At 38.4% G+C, this 18074-nt stretch overlaps 1 protein-coding gene across 1 annotated transcript in view; it reads left to right on the top strand.

Annotated features, from left to right (window-relative positions):
- Positions 1-15714: 15714 nt before the first annotated feature.
- The window catches only part of GABBR1 (gamma-aminobutyric acid type B receptor subunit 1), a 79776-nt gene continuing 77416 nt past the window's right edge, over positions 15715-18074 (top strand). The window contains exon 1 of the mRNA XM_063431607.1: positions 15715-15784. Within this exon, the coding sequence (XP_063287677.1) occupies positions 15766-15784 (19 nt within the window). The 5' untranslated portion in view covers positions 15715-15765. The remainder of the gene's footprint in view (positions 15785-18074) is intronic.

The raw sequence follows: 18074 nt of genomic DNA on the forward strand, positions 1-18074 counted from the left end.
CTGGACTGGTCTCATTGCCTATGTACCTGTATCCTCTGGACTGGTCTCATTGCCTATGTACCTGTCTAATTGCCTACGTACCTGTGACCTCTGTACCTGTCTAATTACCTATGTACCTGTGATCTCTGTACCTGTCTCACGGCCTATATATCTCTGACACTTCCGCCTTTCCCATGTACCTTCAACCCTTGTACCTGTGACCAATATATTTCATTGCCTATGTACCTGTTTTTCATCCCCCCCATGACTCCTCTCCTGCAACTGTCAAAAATAACCTAATTCCCAGTGAATACTTTTCTAGCAACCTATTTCATTACCCCTATTTATAACCATTTCTGTGTAGCAGTATAATGCTGTATATTTATGTATACACTGTGTATGTATTCCCCCATAGTCTGTATTATGCTGTATATTTATGTATATATGGTATATGTATTCCCCCATAGTCTGTATAATGCTGTATATTTATGTATATATGGTGTATGTATTCGCCATAGTCTGTATAATGCTGTATATTTATGTATACACTGTGTATGTATTCCCCCATAGTCTGTATAATGCTGTATATTTATGTATATATGGTGTATGTATTCCCCCATAGTCTGTATTATGCTGTATATTTCTGTATATATGGTGTATGTATTCCCCCATAGTCTGTGTAATGCTGTATATTTATGTATATATGGTGTATCTATTCACCTCCATAGTCTGTGTAATGCTGTATATTTATGTATATATTGTGTATGTATTCCCCCATAGTCTGTGTAATGCTGTATATTTATGTATATATGGTGTATCTATTCACCTCCATAGTCTGTGTAATGCTGTATATTTATGTATATATGGTGTATCTATTCCCCCATAGTCTGTATTATGCTGTATATTTCTGTATATATGGTGTATGTATTCCCCCATAGTCTGTGTAATGCTGTATATTTATGTATATATGGTGTATCTATTCACCTCCATAGTCTGTGTAATGCTGTATATTTATGTATATATGGTGTATGTATTCCCCCATAGTCTGTATAATGCTGTATATTTATGTATATATGGTGTATCTATTCCCCCATAGTCTGTATAATGCTGTATACTTATGTATATATGGTGTATCTATTCCCCCATAGTCTGTATAATGCTGTATATTTATGTATATATGGTGTATGTATTCCCCCCATAGTCTGTGTAATGCTGTATATTTATGTATACACTGTGTATGTATTCCCCCATAGTCTGTATTATGCTGTATATTTATGTATATATGGTGTATGTATTCCCCCATAGTCTGTATTATGCTGTATATTTATGTATATATGGTGTATCTATTCCCCCATAGTCTGTATAATGCTGTATATTTATGTATATATGGTGTATCTATTCCCCCATAGTCTGTATAATGCTGTATACTTATGTATATATGGTGTATGTATTCCCCATAGTCTGTATAATGCTGTATATTTATGTATATATGGTGTATCTATTCCCCCATAGTCTGTATAATGCTGTATACTTATGTATATATGGTGTATGTATTCCCCCATAGTCTGTGTAATGCTGTATATTTATGTATATATGTTGTATCTATTCCCCCATAGTCTGTATAATGCTGTATATTTATGTATATATGGTGTATGTATCCCCCCCATAGTCTGTGTAATGCTGTATATTTATGTATACACTGTGTATGTATTCCCCCATAGTCTGTATTATGCTGTATATTTATGTATATATGGTGTATCTATTCCCCCATAGTCTGTATAATGCTGTATATTTATGTATATATGGTGTATGTATCCCCCCCATAGTCTGTGTAATGCTGTATATTTATGTATACACTGTGTATGTATTCCCCCATAGTCTGTGTAATGCTGTATATTTATGTATATATGGTGTATGTATTCCCCCATAGTCTGTATTATGCTGTATATTTATGTATATATGGTGTATCTATTCCCCCATAGTCTGTATAATGCTGTATATTTATGTATATATGGTGTATCTATTCCCCCATAGTCTGTATAATGCTGTATACTTATGTATATATGGTGTATGTATTCCCCATAGTCTGTATAATGCTGTATATTTATGTATATATGGTGTATCTATTCCCCCATAGTCTGTATAATGCTGTATATTTATGTATATATGGTGTATGTATTCCCCCATAGTCTGTATTATGCTGTATATTTATGTATATATGGTGTATGTATTCCCCATAGTCTGTATAATGCTGTATATTTATGTATATATGGTGTATGTATTCCCCCCATAGTCTGTGTAATGCTGTATATTTATGTATACACTGTGTATGTATTCCCCCATAGTCTGTGTAATGCTGTTTATTTATGTATACATGTGTATGTATTCCCCCATAGTCTGTGTAATGCTGTATATTTATGTATATATGGTGTATGTATTCCCCCATAGTCTGTATAATGCTGTATATTTATGTATATATGGTGTATGTATTCCCCCCATAGTCTGTGTAATGCTGTATATTTATGTATACACTGTGTATGTATTCCCCCATAATCTGTATTATGCTGTATATTTATGTATATATGGTGTATGTATTCCCCATAGTCTGTATTATGCTGTATATTTATGTATACATGGTGTATCTATTCCCCCATAGTCTGTATAATGCTGTATATTTATGTATATATGGTGTATGTATTCACCATAGTCTGTATAATGCTGTATATTTATGTATATATGGCGTATGTATTCCCCCATAGTCTGTGTAATGCTGTATATTTATGTATATATGGTGTATGTATTCCCCATAGTCTGTATAATGCTGTATATTTATGTATGTATGGTGTATGTATTCCCCCATAGTCTGTATAATGCTGTATATTTATGTATATATGGTGTATGTATTCCCCATAGTCTGTATTATGCTGTATATTTATGTATATATGGTGTATCTATTCACCTCCATAGTCTGTCCTCTTTTTCTGTCTCTCTGTATCCCCATTTCCTGTCTGTCTCTCTCAGGTTGTGGTCCTCTCTCTAGCTCTGCCCTCTCTCACTATCATGTCTGTCTTTCCCCATCTTTATCCATCTCTGTCTGTCTCCGTGCCCCCCCCCCCCCCCCCCCCCCTCTCCCGGTATTACCGGGCTGTCTATCTGTCGCACTCTCTTTCCCCACCCCTGTCACATGTCTCTCTCTCTCTCTCTCTCCTGTTCCCGAGTCTGTATATCTGTCTGTCCTCTCTTCCTCTGTCTGTCTCTCAGGAGCAGGTTGATGTAAAGAGACAGAAGGGGGAGGGCGAGAGGGAGGAGAGAAGGAGGAGAGAGACAGACAGCTAGAGAGAAAGAGAGGGGGAGGAGGAGGGAGAAACAGGGATGAGACAGCCGGGGAGCGTGAGACAGCCTGTCTGCTGATCCATTGCATGGAGGCCTGAGAGACAGCCGGGGGGAGACATCACGTGACAAAGAAAGAGACGGTCACTTGCCTGGCTGGCCGACATCAAGAGACCGCCGCCGGTGCCTAAAGAGACAGACATTTAACGTGAGACTGGAACTTTCCCTGGGTAAGATATCAATTAGAGCCTCCCCACCCAAACCTGGGAGAGAGGACCAGGTACAGAGAGACTGCAAGAACAGGCTGCCCCCATAAATCTCATTTATAGACAGATATACACTGCCTGCCCCAGTAATCTCATTTATAGAGAGATATACACTGACTGCCCCCCAGAAATCTAATTTATAGACAGATATACACTGCCTGCCCCCAGTAATCTCATTTATAGACAGATATACACTGAGTGCCCCCAGTAATCTCATTTATAGACATATAGACATCTCCATCCTTAGATATACACTGAGTGCATACCGAAATCTAATTTATAGACATCCCCATCCATAGATATACACTGCCTGCCTCCAATAACCTCATTATAGACATATACACATTTCCATCCTTAGATATACACTGCCTGCCTCCAATAACATTTATTGACATGTACACATCTCCATCCTTAGATATACACTGCCTGCCTCCAATAACCTAATTTATAGACATCCCTCCATAGATATACACTGCCTGCCTCCAATAACCTCATTTATTAACATGTACACATCTCCATCCTTAGATATACACTGCCAGCCTCCAATAACCTCATTTATTAACATGTACACATCTCCATCCTTAGATATACACTGCCAGCCTCCAATAACCTCATTTATAGACATCCCCATCCAAAGATATATACACTGCCTGCCTCCAATAACCCAATTTGTTGACATGTACACATCTCCATCCTTAGATATACACTGCGTTGCTCCAATAACCTCATTTTTAGACATATACACACCTCCATCCTTAGATATATACTGCCTGCCTCCAATAACCTCATTTATAGACACCCCCATCCATAGATATACACTGCCTGCCTCCAATAACCTCATTTATAGACATATACACATCTCCAAACTTAGATATACACTGCCCGCATCCAATAACCTCATTCACACACATATACACATCTCCATCCTTAGATATACACTGCCTGCCTCCAATCACCTTATTTATAGACATCCCTATCCATAGATGTACACTACCTCCCTCCAGTAATCCCATTTATAGACATATACACATCTCCTTCGACAGATATACACTGTCTGCCTCCAGTAACCTCATTTATAGACCTATACACATCTCCATCCATAGATATACACTGCGTCTCTAATAACCCCATTCACAGACATATACACATCTCCATCAATAGATATACACGGCCTGTCTCCCAGTAATCTCATTCACACACATATACACATCTCCATCCATAGATATACAATACCTGCCTGCCTCGACTACATATACACATCTCCATCCATACACTGCCTGCCTCGGATACATATACATATCTCCATCCATAGATATACACTGCCTCCCATATACTGTTATTCAATACCTGAATTCACATATATATTCTGAATATGTATACAATTATATCTATAGATATATTCTAACCTCATTTATACCCACACCAGCATTCATACCCAGTTACACATAATATTCTATTGATACACTGTCAATAACCTTGTTTACACACACAGGCATTCACACATGTACATATTCTATTTATACATTCATATACATGTCCATCCATGGAAGTATACTGCCTGCTTCACCGGCACAGCCAGTCTCATGTAGTGTTTTATGCACATTGGTGGCTGAACTATTATTATTTACTGGTATTTATAAAGCACCAACCAATTGGTACAGAGCTAGAAAAAATACATAACAATATACACTGACCAATACAAAAGGTCCCACCTGAGTACTATCCTGAATAAAGGTACACCTATATATTTTATAGATCTAGTCACATCTACATCCATAGGTGCACACTGTCATTTATACATAAACCATACGCACTACTTACTTGCTGGCCTCATCCTAACTATATTTATGTGTACGCGATGTTCATTTGTGATCTGTTTTTATTGGTGCAATAATGGTTAGGGCTAGGCTAGGGATTATGTTAGATATTATTGGAGTTTAGGGCTAGGCTATGGATTATGTTGGATATTATTGGAGTTTAGGGCTAGGCTATGGATTATGTTAGATATTATTGGAGGTTAGAATTAGGGATTATGTTAGATATTATTGGAGGTTAGGGATTATGTTAGATATTATTGGAGGTTAGGGATTATGTTAGATATTATTGGAGGTTAGGGATTATATTAGATATTATTGGAGGTTAGGGTTAGGCATTATGTTAGATATTATTGTAGGTTAGGGTTAGGGATTATATTAGATATTATTGGACGTTAGGGCTAGGCATTATGTTAGATATTATTTGAGGTTAGGGGTTATGTTAGATATTATTGGAGGTTAGGGTTAGGCATTATGTTAGATATTATTGTAGGTTAGGGTTAGGGATTATGGTAGATTATTATTGGAGGTTAGGGTTAGGGATTATGTTAGATATTATTGGAGGTTAGGGTTAGGGATTATGTTAGATATTATTGGAGGTTAGGGTTAGGCATTATGTTAGATATTATTGGAGGTTAGGGTTAGGGGTTATGTTAGATATTATTGGAGGTTAGGGATAGGGATTATGTTGGATATTATTGGAGGTTAGGGCTAGGGATTATGTTAGATATTATTGGAGGTTAGGATTAGGGATTATGTTAGATATTATTGGAGTTTAGGGCAAGGCTAGGGATTATGGTAGATTATTATTGGAGGTTAGGGTTAGGGATTATGGTAGATTATTATTGGAGGTTAGGGTTAGGGATTATGTTAGATATTATTGGAGGTTAGGGTTAGGGATTATGTTAGATATTATTGGAGGTTAGGGTTAGGGATTATGTTAGATATTATTGGAGGTTAGGGTTAGGGATTATGTTAGATATTATTGGAGGTTAGGGTTAGGGGTTATGTTCTATATTATTGGAGGTTAGGGGTTATGTTAGATATTATTGGGGGTTATGTTATATATTATTGGAGGTTAGGGGTTATGTTAGATATTATTGGAGGTTAGGGATTATGTTAGATATTATTGGAGGTTAGGGTTAGGGATTATGTTAGATATTATTGGAGGTTAGGGTTAGGGATTATGTTAGATATTATTGGAGGTTAGGGTTAGGGATTATGTTAGATATTATTGGAGGTTAGGATTAGGGATTATGTTAGATATTATTGGAGGTTAGGGTTAGGGGTTATGTTCTATATTATTGGAGGTTAGGGTTAGGGGTTATGTTAGATATTATTGGAGGTTAGGGTTAGGGTTAGGGATTATGTTAGATATTATTGGAGGTTAGGGTTAGGGTTAGGGATTATGTTAGATATTATTGGAGGTTAGGGTTAGGGGTTATGTTCTATATTATTGGAGGTTAGGGTTAGGGGTTATGTTCTATATTATTGGAGGTTAGGGGTTATGTTAGATATTATTGGAGGTTAGGGTTAGGGGTTATGTTAGATATTATTGGAGGTTAGGGTTAGGGATTATGTTAGATATTATTGGAGGTTAGGGTTAGGGATTATGTTAGATATTATTGGAGGTTAGGGTTAGGGGTTATGTTCTATATTATTGGAGGTTAGGGGTTATGTTAGATATTATTGGGGGTTATGTTATATATTATTGGAGGTTAGGGGTTATGTTAGATATTATTGGAGGTTAGGGATTATGTTAGATATTATTGGAGGTTAGGGTTAGGGGTTATGTTCTATATAATTGGAGGTTAGGGGTTATGTTAGATATTAATGGGGGTTATGTTATATATTATTGGAGGTTAGGGGTTATGTTAGATATTATTGGAGGTTAGGGTGTGAGAGTTGGAATTGGGGGGCTAGTTTTGGAAAATGCTGTGGTATGATATCTTCTTTGACTGATAGTTATGACAGTAGTAGTTTGCATTGTGTGTGGAGTGTGCCTGGTTTACACTCCCTCTTGGGATAGAGTTCACTCCACAGCCCCATGGGCTGCAATGGTCTGAGAGTGATAGTAGTTGTGGTCTGCAGCATGTGAGAGGGTTAAAGCCTGGTTTGGGGTACAGTGGATTCTTCTGTGGACTGCTGCAACCATTATTCGTGGTAGAAGTTGCAGTCCCTGGTATCTGTAGTATATTGGATATACAGTGCATTGAGCAGTGCAGTATAAAGTTTCTCTAACAGTTCGTAACAGTATATACATGGCAAAGGCAAACACTAAAAACTAACAACAACAAAAACCCCAGGGAGACAAGTGTACACAGAACAGTTTAGAAACCATACAGGATGATATAAGATTGAGTCTTCTTGCTTCAAATTGAAATAGTGTACAATATAGTATAATAGAGAAACTAATCTCAGCAGGATTCATTTAATTTTATGATAAAATAATTATCTACACATTGTGCAAGTTGAGTCAGTAACAGATGTACAGATTAAAATATACTTACCTCAAGATCACTTCTGCCTCCACCAAGATGGCCGCCATAGTAGAAATGAGTACATGTGATGCTCACTGCACTTGGTGGAATGTCACAGAATTATTTTATGAGTTTGAGGAAGAGCTTGCTTTCCACTCTATGATGATCAAAGAAGAGTGCAATCATGAAGGCTTTCTGTCTAGGGGCCCTATAACTGCCACTGCTTATTGCAGTGGTTATAGTGCGTTCCCTCCTGTGTTTGCCAAACTGGGGCTCCCAAAGCCCACACCTCTGCCATTGATGTAGTAATGAGGACTATTTCCTTATTTTGCTGGTAAAATGTATACAGCAGGATTGTGAAACGCAGTCACTTTTAACCCTTTCATTGACACATTATTTCTTTGTTAAATATGGATCTATAATGCTTGGGATCTGATCAATCTAAGGATCATTAAGAACCCTGGGGAATTTCATTGTATATACAGTATCCCTTCAGTAATATATAAATAGCAATCTGGTTATCAGTTCAATATCTATATATTATATTATATTATATTATATTATATGCAAGGCTGAAAGTTTCAAGTCATAATCCGCTAGCTAGTATTATAAGTTATATGTCGAGACACTAACACATATGAACACGTAAAGCGTTTTGTATTTGATTTGCTGTGAGTGCAGGTGTGTATTTAAGTGTAATGTTAATGTTTGTCAATTAATGTTTATATTTGTACTGAAGGTCAGTGTATGAATACAGGTGTGTCTGCTGAGTGTTAGCTTGTGATTGCATGGGTTCATTTGCGTTGAATCAGTTTGTGTATGTGTGTAAATGCATGGTTGATCTGTGTTGAGTGTCAGTGTGTGAATGCGATGGTGTATTTGTATGTATTACCAATGTGTGTGTGTGTGTGTGTGAATGCAGAGGTGTATTTGTATGTATTGCCAATGTGTGTGAATGCAGGGTTGCATTTGTGTGGAGTGTTATTGTGTGAATGCAAGAGTGTATCTGTATTGAGTGTTGGCGTGTGTAAATGCAGATGTGTTTCTGTATGGGGTATAAATGTGTTTGAATGAAGAGGTATATTTGTGTAGACCGTCAGTGTGTGTCTGAATGTAGGGCAGGGGAGTGCTGGCAACTTTTTGGTTGAGGGTCAAATACAAATAAATACAAAACAAATGTGTATAAGGCGCTTCAAGTTGAATAGTGATGACAAATGTGTTAAACTGGTATCCACACGTGCTTTCCCCAAAACACTTGAATAGAATATAAACCAAAGTAAAATATATCTCAAATGTTGTTTTAAAAAAACAAATTTTTTTTTTTTATAACATATTCTGGTTTCTGTTGCCCCCCACCCACTTTGCCAGTCCTCTCTTCAAGGAGGATCTGTTTGTGTGGAATGTCTGTGTGTATGAATGGAGGGGTGTATTTTCGTGAAGCGCCAGTGAGTGAATACAGTGGTGTATCTGTGTGACATGCCAGTGTGTTTGAATAGAGCAGTATATTTGTGTGTACTGTCAGTTTGTGTGACAGTAGTGGTATAGTTGTGTGAATGGATGGGCGTGTCTGTGTGTGATTTCACCGCTCTGTGCCAACTATCCATTTGTACGCCAATTCAACATACTGTGCTTTCTTTAAAATACACAGCAGGTTTTTGAAAATTGTAGCTTCAAGGCAAGCGCTCACAAAAAAAAAACTGCTACAAAGTAGAGGAGGATAGTTTGTTATATAGCAGTGTTTTTAAAGAACTGTCAATTTTGAAAATATATCCGGATAAAACAGCAGTATGCCACAGAAGGGGGATGTGCAGTGGAAAACACTGTCAGAAAGGCGTTTGACAATTGTTAATCAAATGTAACAAGTATAACATTCAATGATAATGACCAGCTTAAAGGGAAACGATTAGTTCAAAGGCATTCTTTTATTTTATTTTTATTTTTTTCTTATTAATCTTGCTTATTGGCATGTCTGTGACCTCTCGTTTCCAATGCCAAGACTCGGGCCATGCAGCTGCCAGCTCAACCTACTGTTTCATGTTTTCTTCTCTTCAGCCTCTCGCCCAATCCAATGCTTCTCATAGAGACGTGTTGAACCCAATACTCTTCTGTGAGAAATATCAGAGGATTCTCCATATCTTCATGCAATGTGTGAGGACATCGGATGCCAAGGAACCAAGTCTGAGATGATTTTTGGTGCAGAAGCACCATGACGCGGCAGTTAGGAAAGCAACCACTAGAGGTGTGTTTAGCTCTGCTGTGTAAACATTGCCATATCTCCAAAACGGCAATGTTTTACCTTGTAGAACTGTAGCGACAGGGCCACTGCACCCAGATCATTTCACTGAGAGGAAGTGGTTTGGATGAGTACAGTGGACCTTTTTAAAGTACTTCTGCCAACAGAAACTATTCCTGCCACAAGAAATTGAATTTCTGGATCTTATTGGCTAAAAAGCGTCAATCCACATTTCCTATTGGTTCTCAGTATCCTTTTATTGTTAGTCTGTTACTGTCTCTGATGGAAATGCAAGATGGCTGCCTTCATTCTGAAAATCTGTAAATCCTTCCAACGGTAATCATGGCTGCTTTGATGATAGCTCGGATATGAGACACAAAAATTACAGGTGCTAACGTTGGAAACTTAAAAAAAACAGCAGAAGTAAGAATAGTAAGTAAGAAATACCACATTACCTACTCCCAATAAATAATACCAGTTTCTGAGTGAGTTCCCAAGTCTATGGGCTGAGCTCTGAATCATCCTGTTCATCAAAATGTGGGCCTACTGAGTCACAGACAGCTGCTGGTATTGAAGTTCTTCTCCTCAAGCCACCTCAACAGAACCAAGCAAAAATGGTGACTCTGCTAGAGTCAGACTCCATGTTGTTAAGAGGAAGACATTTTATTTCTTTATTTTTCCATCTTGACAAGGGTAGCATGATAACATAAGCAACATGGCTTGTGTAAAAGCCTATTAATTCGCAACATATTTGAACACTGTTATACACGTGATAGCTCAATGCGTATCCAACAAAACATTAGTAGTAGGCTTGTCTAGCTACTCGTCAAGGGTTTTTCCATTTATAAGACACAACATACGTCCTGTGTGCACATCTCGTCGTTAACATTACACAATTTGTACAATGCAGTAGGGGTGCATACTGTAGCGAGATTTCTCATTCCACTTGCGTTCCCTTTATTTTGCATCCCGGTTTAATAGGACGAGCTCTGGTTTCAACAGGACGGTGCACTTTTGGTGGTTAGTGTTTATCACACTGTACAATAGCGGTGGTGTCCTACATTATTTAGCACAATGTAGCTTGTATTATTGTATGGTAAAGGTTTTAGTCGGGAGGGAACTCCATCACCCGTCCCTTGTATAGTGTACTCGGACCGGACCGGGGTCGTCCAATTCGCTAATTATGTAAGGTTCGGTTACCGGGCTCCCACACGATATTATGAATCAAGAAAAAAGTAAAAGAGCATAGAGTAGAGTAGAAGAAAGTGTAGAGGGTTAGCTAGAAATATGTGAGGGGGGATGGGGAGAAGAGGGGTGGGGTTATACATCAGTCCCGTGCAGTGTGGCATTGTGTGAGGTTCCCTGGGGTATGTCCGTTTCCTCTGGGGGGCCCTTATGTAGCTCCTACCCCTGTCTCACGGGGTCGGGTGGATGTCATTTCGTCAGAGAGATCGCTGTTCTGCCATGGGTCCCACAATTTGTCGAAGCTGGTCATGGTCCCTCTTAGTCGGGTGGTCAAGTTGTCCATTAGATATACCTCTTTTATGTTGGATATGACCCTCCGAATTGGTGGCATTAGTATTTGTAGCCAAGTCTGCGCGATCGCTCTCCTGGCGGCTAGAGTGATCTTATGGATCAATTTCTGTTCCCTCCTTGTCCAGTCATTTAAGGATCTGTTAAGCAAGTATGTCCAGGGGTTTAAGTTGGGCGCTCTATGAAAAATTCTTGATGCTCCTTGGTACAGGCTTGGGTTCTTTGCGCTGGAATCCTGATATAGTCTGCTTAGTTACCTTTGTGAAAGCCAGTGGAGGGAATACCCCACGGGCCTTTTTGGCCTCCATATTTACATACTTCTTGGATTTATGCAGGCAGCTGTAGCTTGGCATCAGGTAATGTACCCTGTAAACCTATACTTGGTCCATCTGGGTATCACTTACAAATAGACTGATCCGCAGCACTCCATGTAGATTCACACACATTCCTAACCCAGATGCCTAGGCAGACCAAACCATCTGGAACTGTCTGGAAAACCGAAGAAGACATCTCACTTTGGTACTTTTCTAGCATCACCCCTCTTCTCCCAGCAACTGCGGTGACTGCTCTCCGCTTCAAGTTGATTTGTAGTCACTTGGGGTTAGAATTAGGTTTTACTTCAGTGTGAATGCTGGCTACCTGTTTATTTTGTTAATTTTCTTTCTATTTTTTGTATTTATTTCTTCTTTTATCTGCTCTAATGTTCATTCATATGGTTGGCCTCTATGTTTATTGATTCCATTATTCTGACCCTTTTAGTTAGACAGCTGTAATCATTTCACCGCACCCCGCGACAAGGTGCATTCTTAAACTTTCCCTAAGACACTGCACACAGCGCAGTAAAAAGGAAAACATTAAGTGCAGAGGTCACATCCAGCACGAATTGTCCATTTAAAGTCACATTAAACTTTCATTTTAATGCTTGTGTCTGTTACGAGAGATAAAGTAAAAATGAGTTGGCATATGAGTGCTGTTAAACAGATACAATATGTTTTATCCTGTCCACTGGTTTCTATCACCTTACAGCTGATCAGACCTGACGCTTGCAATCCAGCCAATCACCTGTCGGAATTGTGCCGTTGGAGTTATTGCAGAGAAATAGTGTAAGACGTTCTGAGAATCTAGGAAGCGTCCCCTTTAGAAATGCTATATACAAATGAGTCACTCACTGTGGGTGGCATTAAGTGTCTATCAGAGACCAGGACATCCTGTGTATTTCACACAAAATTATGGAAACAGTCACACGGAACAACAGCCAGACATCCCACATTACTATAGATCTACCACCATGTTTAACAGCTGGCGACAGGAATACTGGATTAAAGGAATCCTTTACATTTCTCCAAATGCACACTATTTGGATGTAGAATAAGACAAATTGTGTCCCACCTGATGATTGTAAGTTAGTCAGTGGCTATCTGTAACTAAGGGGTAACAGAGAGTTTGCCAAACTATGTGCGCAACACTGAGAGATGGCTATGAGTTAGCCAGTATCTATATGTAGCAGATAGGAGTGTCTGTGTGTTTGCCAGTATCTGCATGTAGTGGTGAGAGACCCGTTATTTAGTCAGTATCAGTATGTAGCAGTGAGGGGTGTCTGTGAGTTAGTATCTGTATGTTGCAGTGAGCGGTGTCTGTGAGTTAGTATCTGTATGTAACATGGATGGTGGCTGTGAGTTAGTGTCTGTTTGTAGCAGGGAAGGTGGCTGAGAGTTAGTGTCTGTATGTAGCAGTGAGGGGTGTCTGTGAGTTAGTATCTGTATGTTACCCCTGAGGGGTGTCTGTGAGTTAGTCAGTATCTGTATGTAGCAGTGAGGGTGTCTGTGAGTTAGTCAGTATCTGTATGTAGCAGTGAGGGTGTCTGTGAGTTAGTCAGTATCTGTATGTAGCAGTGAGGGGTGAATGTTGAGTTAGTCAGTGTCTGTATTGTTAGCCTTATTTAACGCACAGTTTTATGCTCATATATATTCATGGCCAGGGCTATACCTGCGCATTCACCCCTCACACCCCACTAATAGCCCTTTCACTGCAGGTTTATTTACTCTCATAATGTTATTGACTGAAGTGTGGATTGTTGGCATTTCACATTGTAGTCCACAGCATCAAAACTGCAAAACAGGTCTCGAACCCATCCTTGCTTTCAGTTCAAACTCTCTGGCCTAAAATGTGCCATTTGCTTTGACTTTCTGCCTGTTAACACTTGGATGTGTGTGACAGTGGAAATCCCTGTCATTATATCAGTTTACATAATTTAAAGGATCTCATCTATCTGTATTTCACATTACGGTAACTGCAGAATTAGGTATATCCTTCCTCTGTTTGTGTCAATCTCTTGTACTTAATCAGAGGACAATGTTTGCTTATAAAGACACTGTTTTAGTTTTCATTTTTCCAGGTATTTCACACTTTTATCTTTTTTTTCTTTCTCATTTAAGGGCATGTGACCTTGCCATCAGAATCCCAACTGAAAACCGTGCAACATGTGACAAGAACCACAGCAAAGGCGAACACTGGATTTAGACATTGTTTATGACATAACCTAGAGAAAAGTGAGTGTTAAGGGGGACAATAACTTCAAGAGCAGCAAATGATTTTGTGTGGTTGTTGTATCTTTTGTGCAGAGGGCACCTTCTTGCGTTCAGACCTGGCTTGTCCTTGGCACAAGTAAGCGAAATCTGAGCAGTGACTAATCATAGAACAAGTTAGTATGTTGTGTGCGCTCTCACTGTGATCAGGAACTGATTTTATTTCATTATATAACATTACTGAAACCAGCTAATATTTATATTAACCATTCTTTAGAGGAGAACTGCCACTCTTTGCAAATTACTCCAATATATAAAACACTGAAAATCACCTGTAACTTGTTTTAAAGGATCACTATAGTATCAGGAAAACTAAGCGGTTTTTCTGACAGTATAGTGCCCTGAGGGTGCCCCCACCCTCAAGGTCCCCCTCCCGTGGTGCTGAAGGGGTTAAAACTCCTTCAGCAGCTTACCTTTTTCCAGCGCCGGGCTCCCTCGGCGCTGGTGACCTATCCTCCCCCGCCGACGTCGGCTCCCTCTGCCGACGTCAGCGGAGCCGAATGCGCATGCGCGGCAAGTGCCACGCGCGCATTCAAAGTGTCCATAGGAAAGCATTTTTCAATGCTTTCCTATGGATGCTCTGCGTGATGGAGGCATTCAATGCCTCCAGCGTTGCAGATGCGCCTCTAGTGGCTGTCCGGAAGACAGCCACTAGAGGCTGGCTTAACCCTGCAATGTAAACATAGCCATTTCTCTGAAACTGCTATGTTTGCATCTGCAGGTTAAAACCTGAGGGACCTGTCACCCAGACCACTTCATTGAGCTGAAGTGGCCTGGGTGACTATAGTGTCCCTTTAACTCTTGTCAAATATAAATGTATATTTAAAATGCAATAATTGACATTACAGTCCAGTTCAGTCCTTGCATAGCCATGGCAGAAATTGCAATGGAGGGAAAACAGAAAGGGAATAAGTAAACGTACAGTTTCTTATTTTTTTTTTATTTTTTTAAACTAAAGTGAAGAATTCCAAGTGATTTTCAAATTTAAGGTCGGAGTAGCTAAACTGAACGCTTAGCTGACATAGAGAATGTTTCCAATTTCGGATAATAAAAATCCTGGGAAATTATCTATTTTTGCTTCTAAAAATCGAATCTATATAATGTAATCATTCTTTTTTTAAACTAATTTAATGGAAAGTATAATAAACGTTCCTCCATGTAAGGGTTTTCGTATTTATGTATTTTTACTGGAGCCTTGTTCTGTACATGTTCCTTATTTGTTTATTTTTAACCAGCTGAATGCAGTCTTGGAGAGTTCTGTGTAAGTCCTACTAGTGGCTGGCTAAGCTGATCATATTGAAGGCCATTTGAAGGACCTTTAAAACGCATAGACTCATTTCTTTCATTCTCCATTCCATCATTTATGCCAATTATGCACTGGAGAAAACAAACAATATATAAGTACAATAAATGCAGAAATTATTTTAGTTTTTTTTCCATATATGTTTTTCTTCACCTTTAAAACGTTGCTCTTTGCTTTATTTTCAGATGTATTGCGTCGTCCCTCTGTTTTTCGCCTTCTGGCTCGCTCCGGTTTACGGAGTCATGGAAAACAGCACAACAGGTGAGAATAGAGGTCAGAGTCTGATACCAAAATAGTAAAATAATTAATATATTGTGTAAAGCAAGGCAAGATTACCCAACACATTCAATGAGAACGTAATCTGTAATTAATAGAATGGGCTTATTGGGTAATGACATGCTAGATTACTACTGACTGCTGTCTGTGTATATAAGGCGAGATCGCAGCCAGGGATGTATTGTATAAGAGATTTAATGCAGGATCCAGCTCAGTCTGGGTCTAATAAACAGACTTTTTCTTAAACGCGTTAACCGTACAGATTCATTTGAGTGATGGAATGTTGGCTACATTTTATCCAGTGATTCAGATGAGGATTTTTTAAAAATGATAAATGTGGCAGGTCCATTAAATATGAATTGTCTCTTTGCCCCCCCACACTCCATTTGCCAGTTCCCCCTCCAATATATTCCTGATGCCACTGGCATCTCCTGTCAGATCTGCTTTCTGTGAATCTGTAGTTGGGTCAGACCATTCAGGCTCGGACGGTGAACGGGTGAAAAAAAAATTGTTCTTCAAGTGCGGTCTCCCAAACTGTCCATGTGACACCATCATCACTCTTTCCAAGAGGTGAAAAGCAGCGTCCAGATCCCTTTAATATGAAAAACAACTTATTTTTCAAACATTTTCCCATGACTTTCCCAAATTTTCATTTACTGAAGGTACCTTGGTCTCAGGTTAGTCTGCCTTTTATCAGCACAAGGTCATACTGAATATGCCCTGAAAAAGGTTTGAGGCATTGAACTGACACATTGATGCATTTTTTTTTAATCGTCCTTATGATTTTTTTTTTTTTTTTATAAGAATAATTATGGTCTATTCTTGCTGCTAATATTTGTAATAATTACTGAAAATAGTGATATGTTTACAGTGATCACAAGGTGCAAACAAATACACTCAGTAATGTGCTAAGTGTATTCGATATCAATAGCGTGCTTACTCAAATTTTAAATCATAAATTTATATTCAGCACCAAACGTGTTTAACATCTTAAAACGCATAGATCGCAAATTACAAATCGAAAAACGGTGCACAAAATAACTGGTACTACATACTTCTAGCTAGAAATAAAGATTTGATTACTGAATAAATAGTGTCATTTTGTCTTGCAATATTGCACTATTTTTGTATTTATTTGTAAGAAATCAAAATCCCTATTTTTGGCTATAAATATGTAGTAAGAGTTTTTTTTTTTGTGCACCATTTTTCTATTTGTGATTCACATGATGTTTTTAAAAGGTGCTAAGAAGATTCATTGTCTGCCATCACAATGCACGCCGTAATTTAGATATTTAGTGCTATGAGCTGTGTCTAGCTGAAAGAAGAGGCATGCACTTAGATTGTAATACACATACAAATCACATGCTTGCTAACTTATAAGTAAATAATGGGATTTATTAATTCATTACAAGCCTCATATTCTTTCCTGTACTAAATTTTTTTAACTCTGCAGTCTGGAGTTTATATCCAAAAAGGTCCAATTTTCAGACAACGCGGGCTTCAAACTTGTATACTTGTTTCCCCTCTTCCTTAGTCCTGATGAAAGCTCTAGACTGGATTATTTACGAAAGTGAGAATTCAGAGTGAATTTGACATTTAAGGCCCGAGTAGCAGATTCAGAAAGTGTTTCCAGATCAGCTATTTTAACCTTAAATTTAAAATTCAAATTCAAACTTCAAATTCATCTCAAATTCTCACTTCAGTGGATAACCCTGTGAGCCTGGATTTATTTGAAAACCTGCCCCAGCCCCGATACAAACCATGTATGGTAATGTCGGAAGTTTGAGGTCTGTCTTTGTTCAGAATTGTTCTAATCCTGATGAAGACCCGATCCTGGACTTTGGTGCCAAATCCTTCGTCAAAGTCTGACTATGTTAAAGGATACTATTTGTTTACATTGAAACGACTGCACACAAATACAGCTATGATCATTTATTTTGTATGCTCCATAAGCCTTTCCATTCTTACAGTAAATTACCGTTTAGATACAGTATTTTCAATTTTTTTGCACCATTTACAGACTGGACATTCTGCAGCATTTAGAATGTGGATACCGCTGCAAGCCATTTAATGTCCATCAGCGCCAGGGAACTAGTTGTTACTTGATAAATAATGAATGCCATTAATAAATAATTCAGTTTTAAATAGCTGGATAGTTTAAAAGTAGGTACAAACACATTATTCATAGGAGAAACATTACACTTAAAATATGATTATAGCATACCAGTACGTAATTTTGGTGTATATATTGCTTTATCGTTAATGTAAGCATTAT

The sequence above is a fragment of the Pelobates fuscus genome, chromosome 9 (genome assembly GCF_036172605.1).
Source record: "Pelobates fuscus isolate aPelFus1 chromosome 9, aPelFus1.pri, whole genome shotgun sequence".
Lineage (NCBI taxonomy): Eukaryota > Metazoa > Chordata > Amphibia > Anura > Pelobatidae > Pelobates > Pelobates fuscus.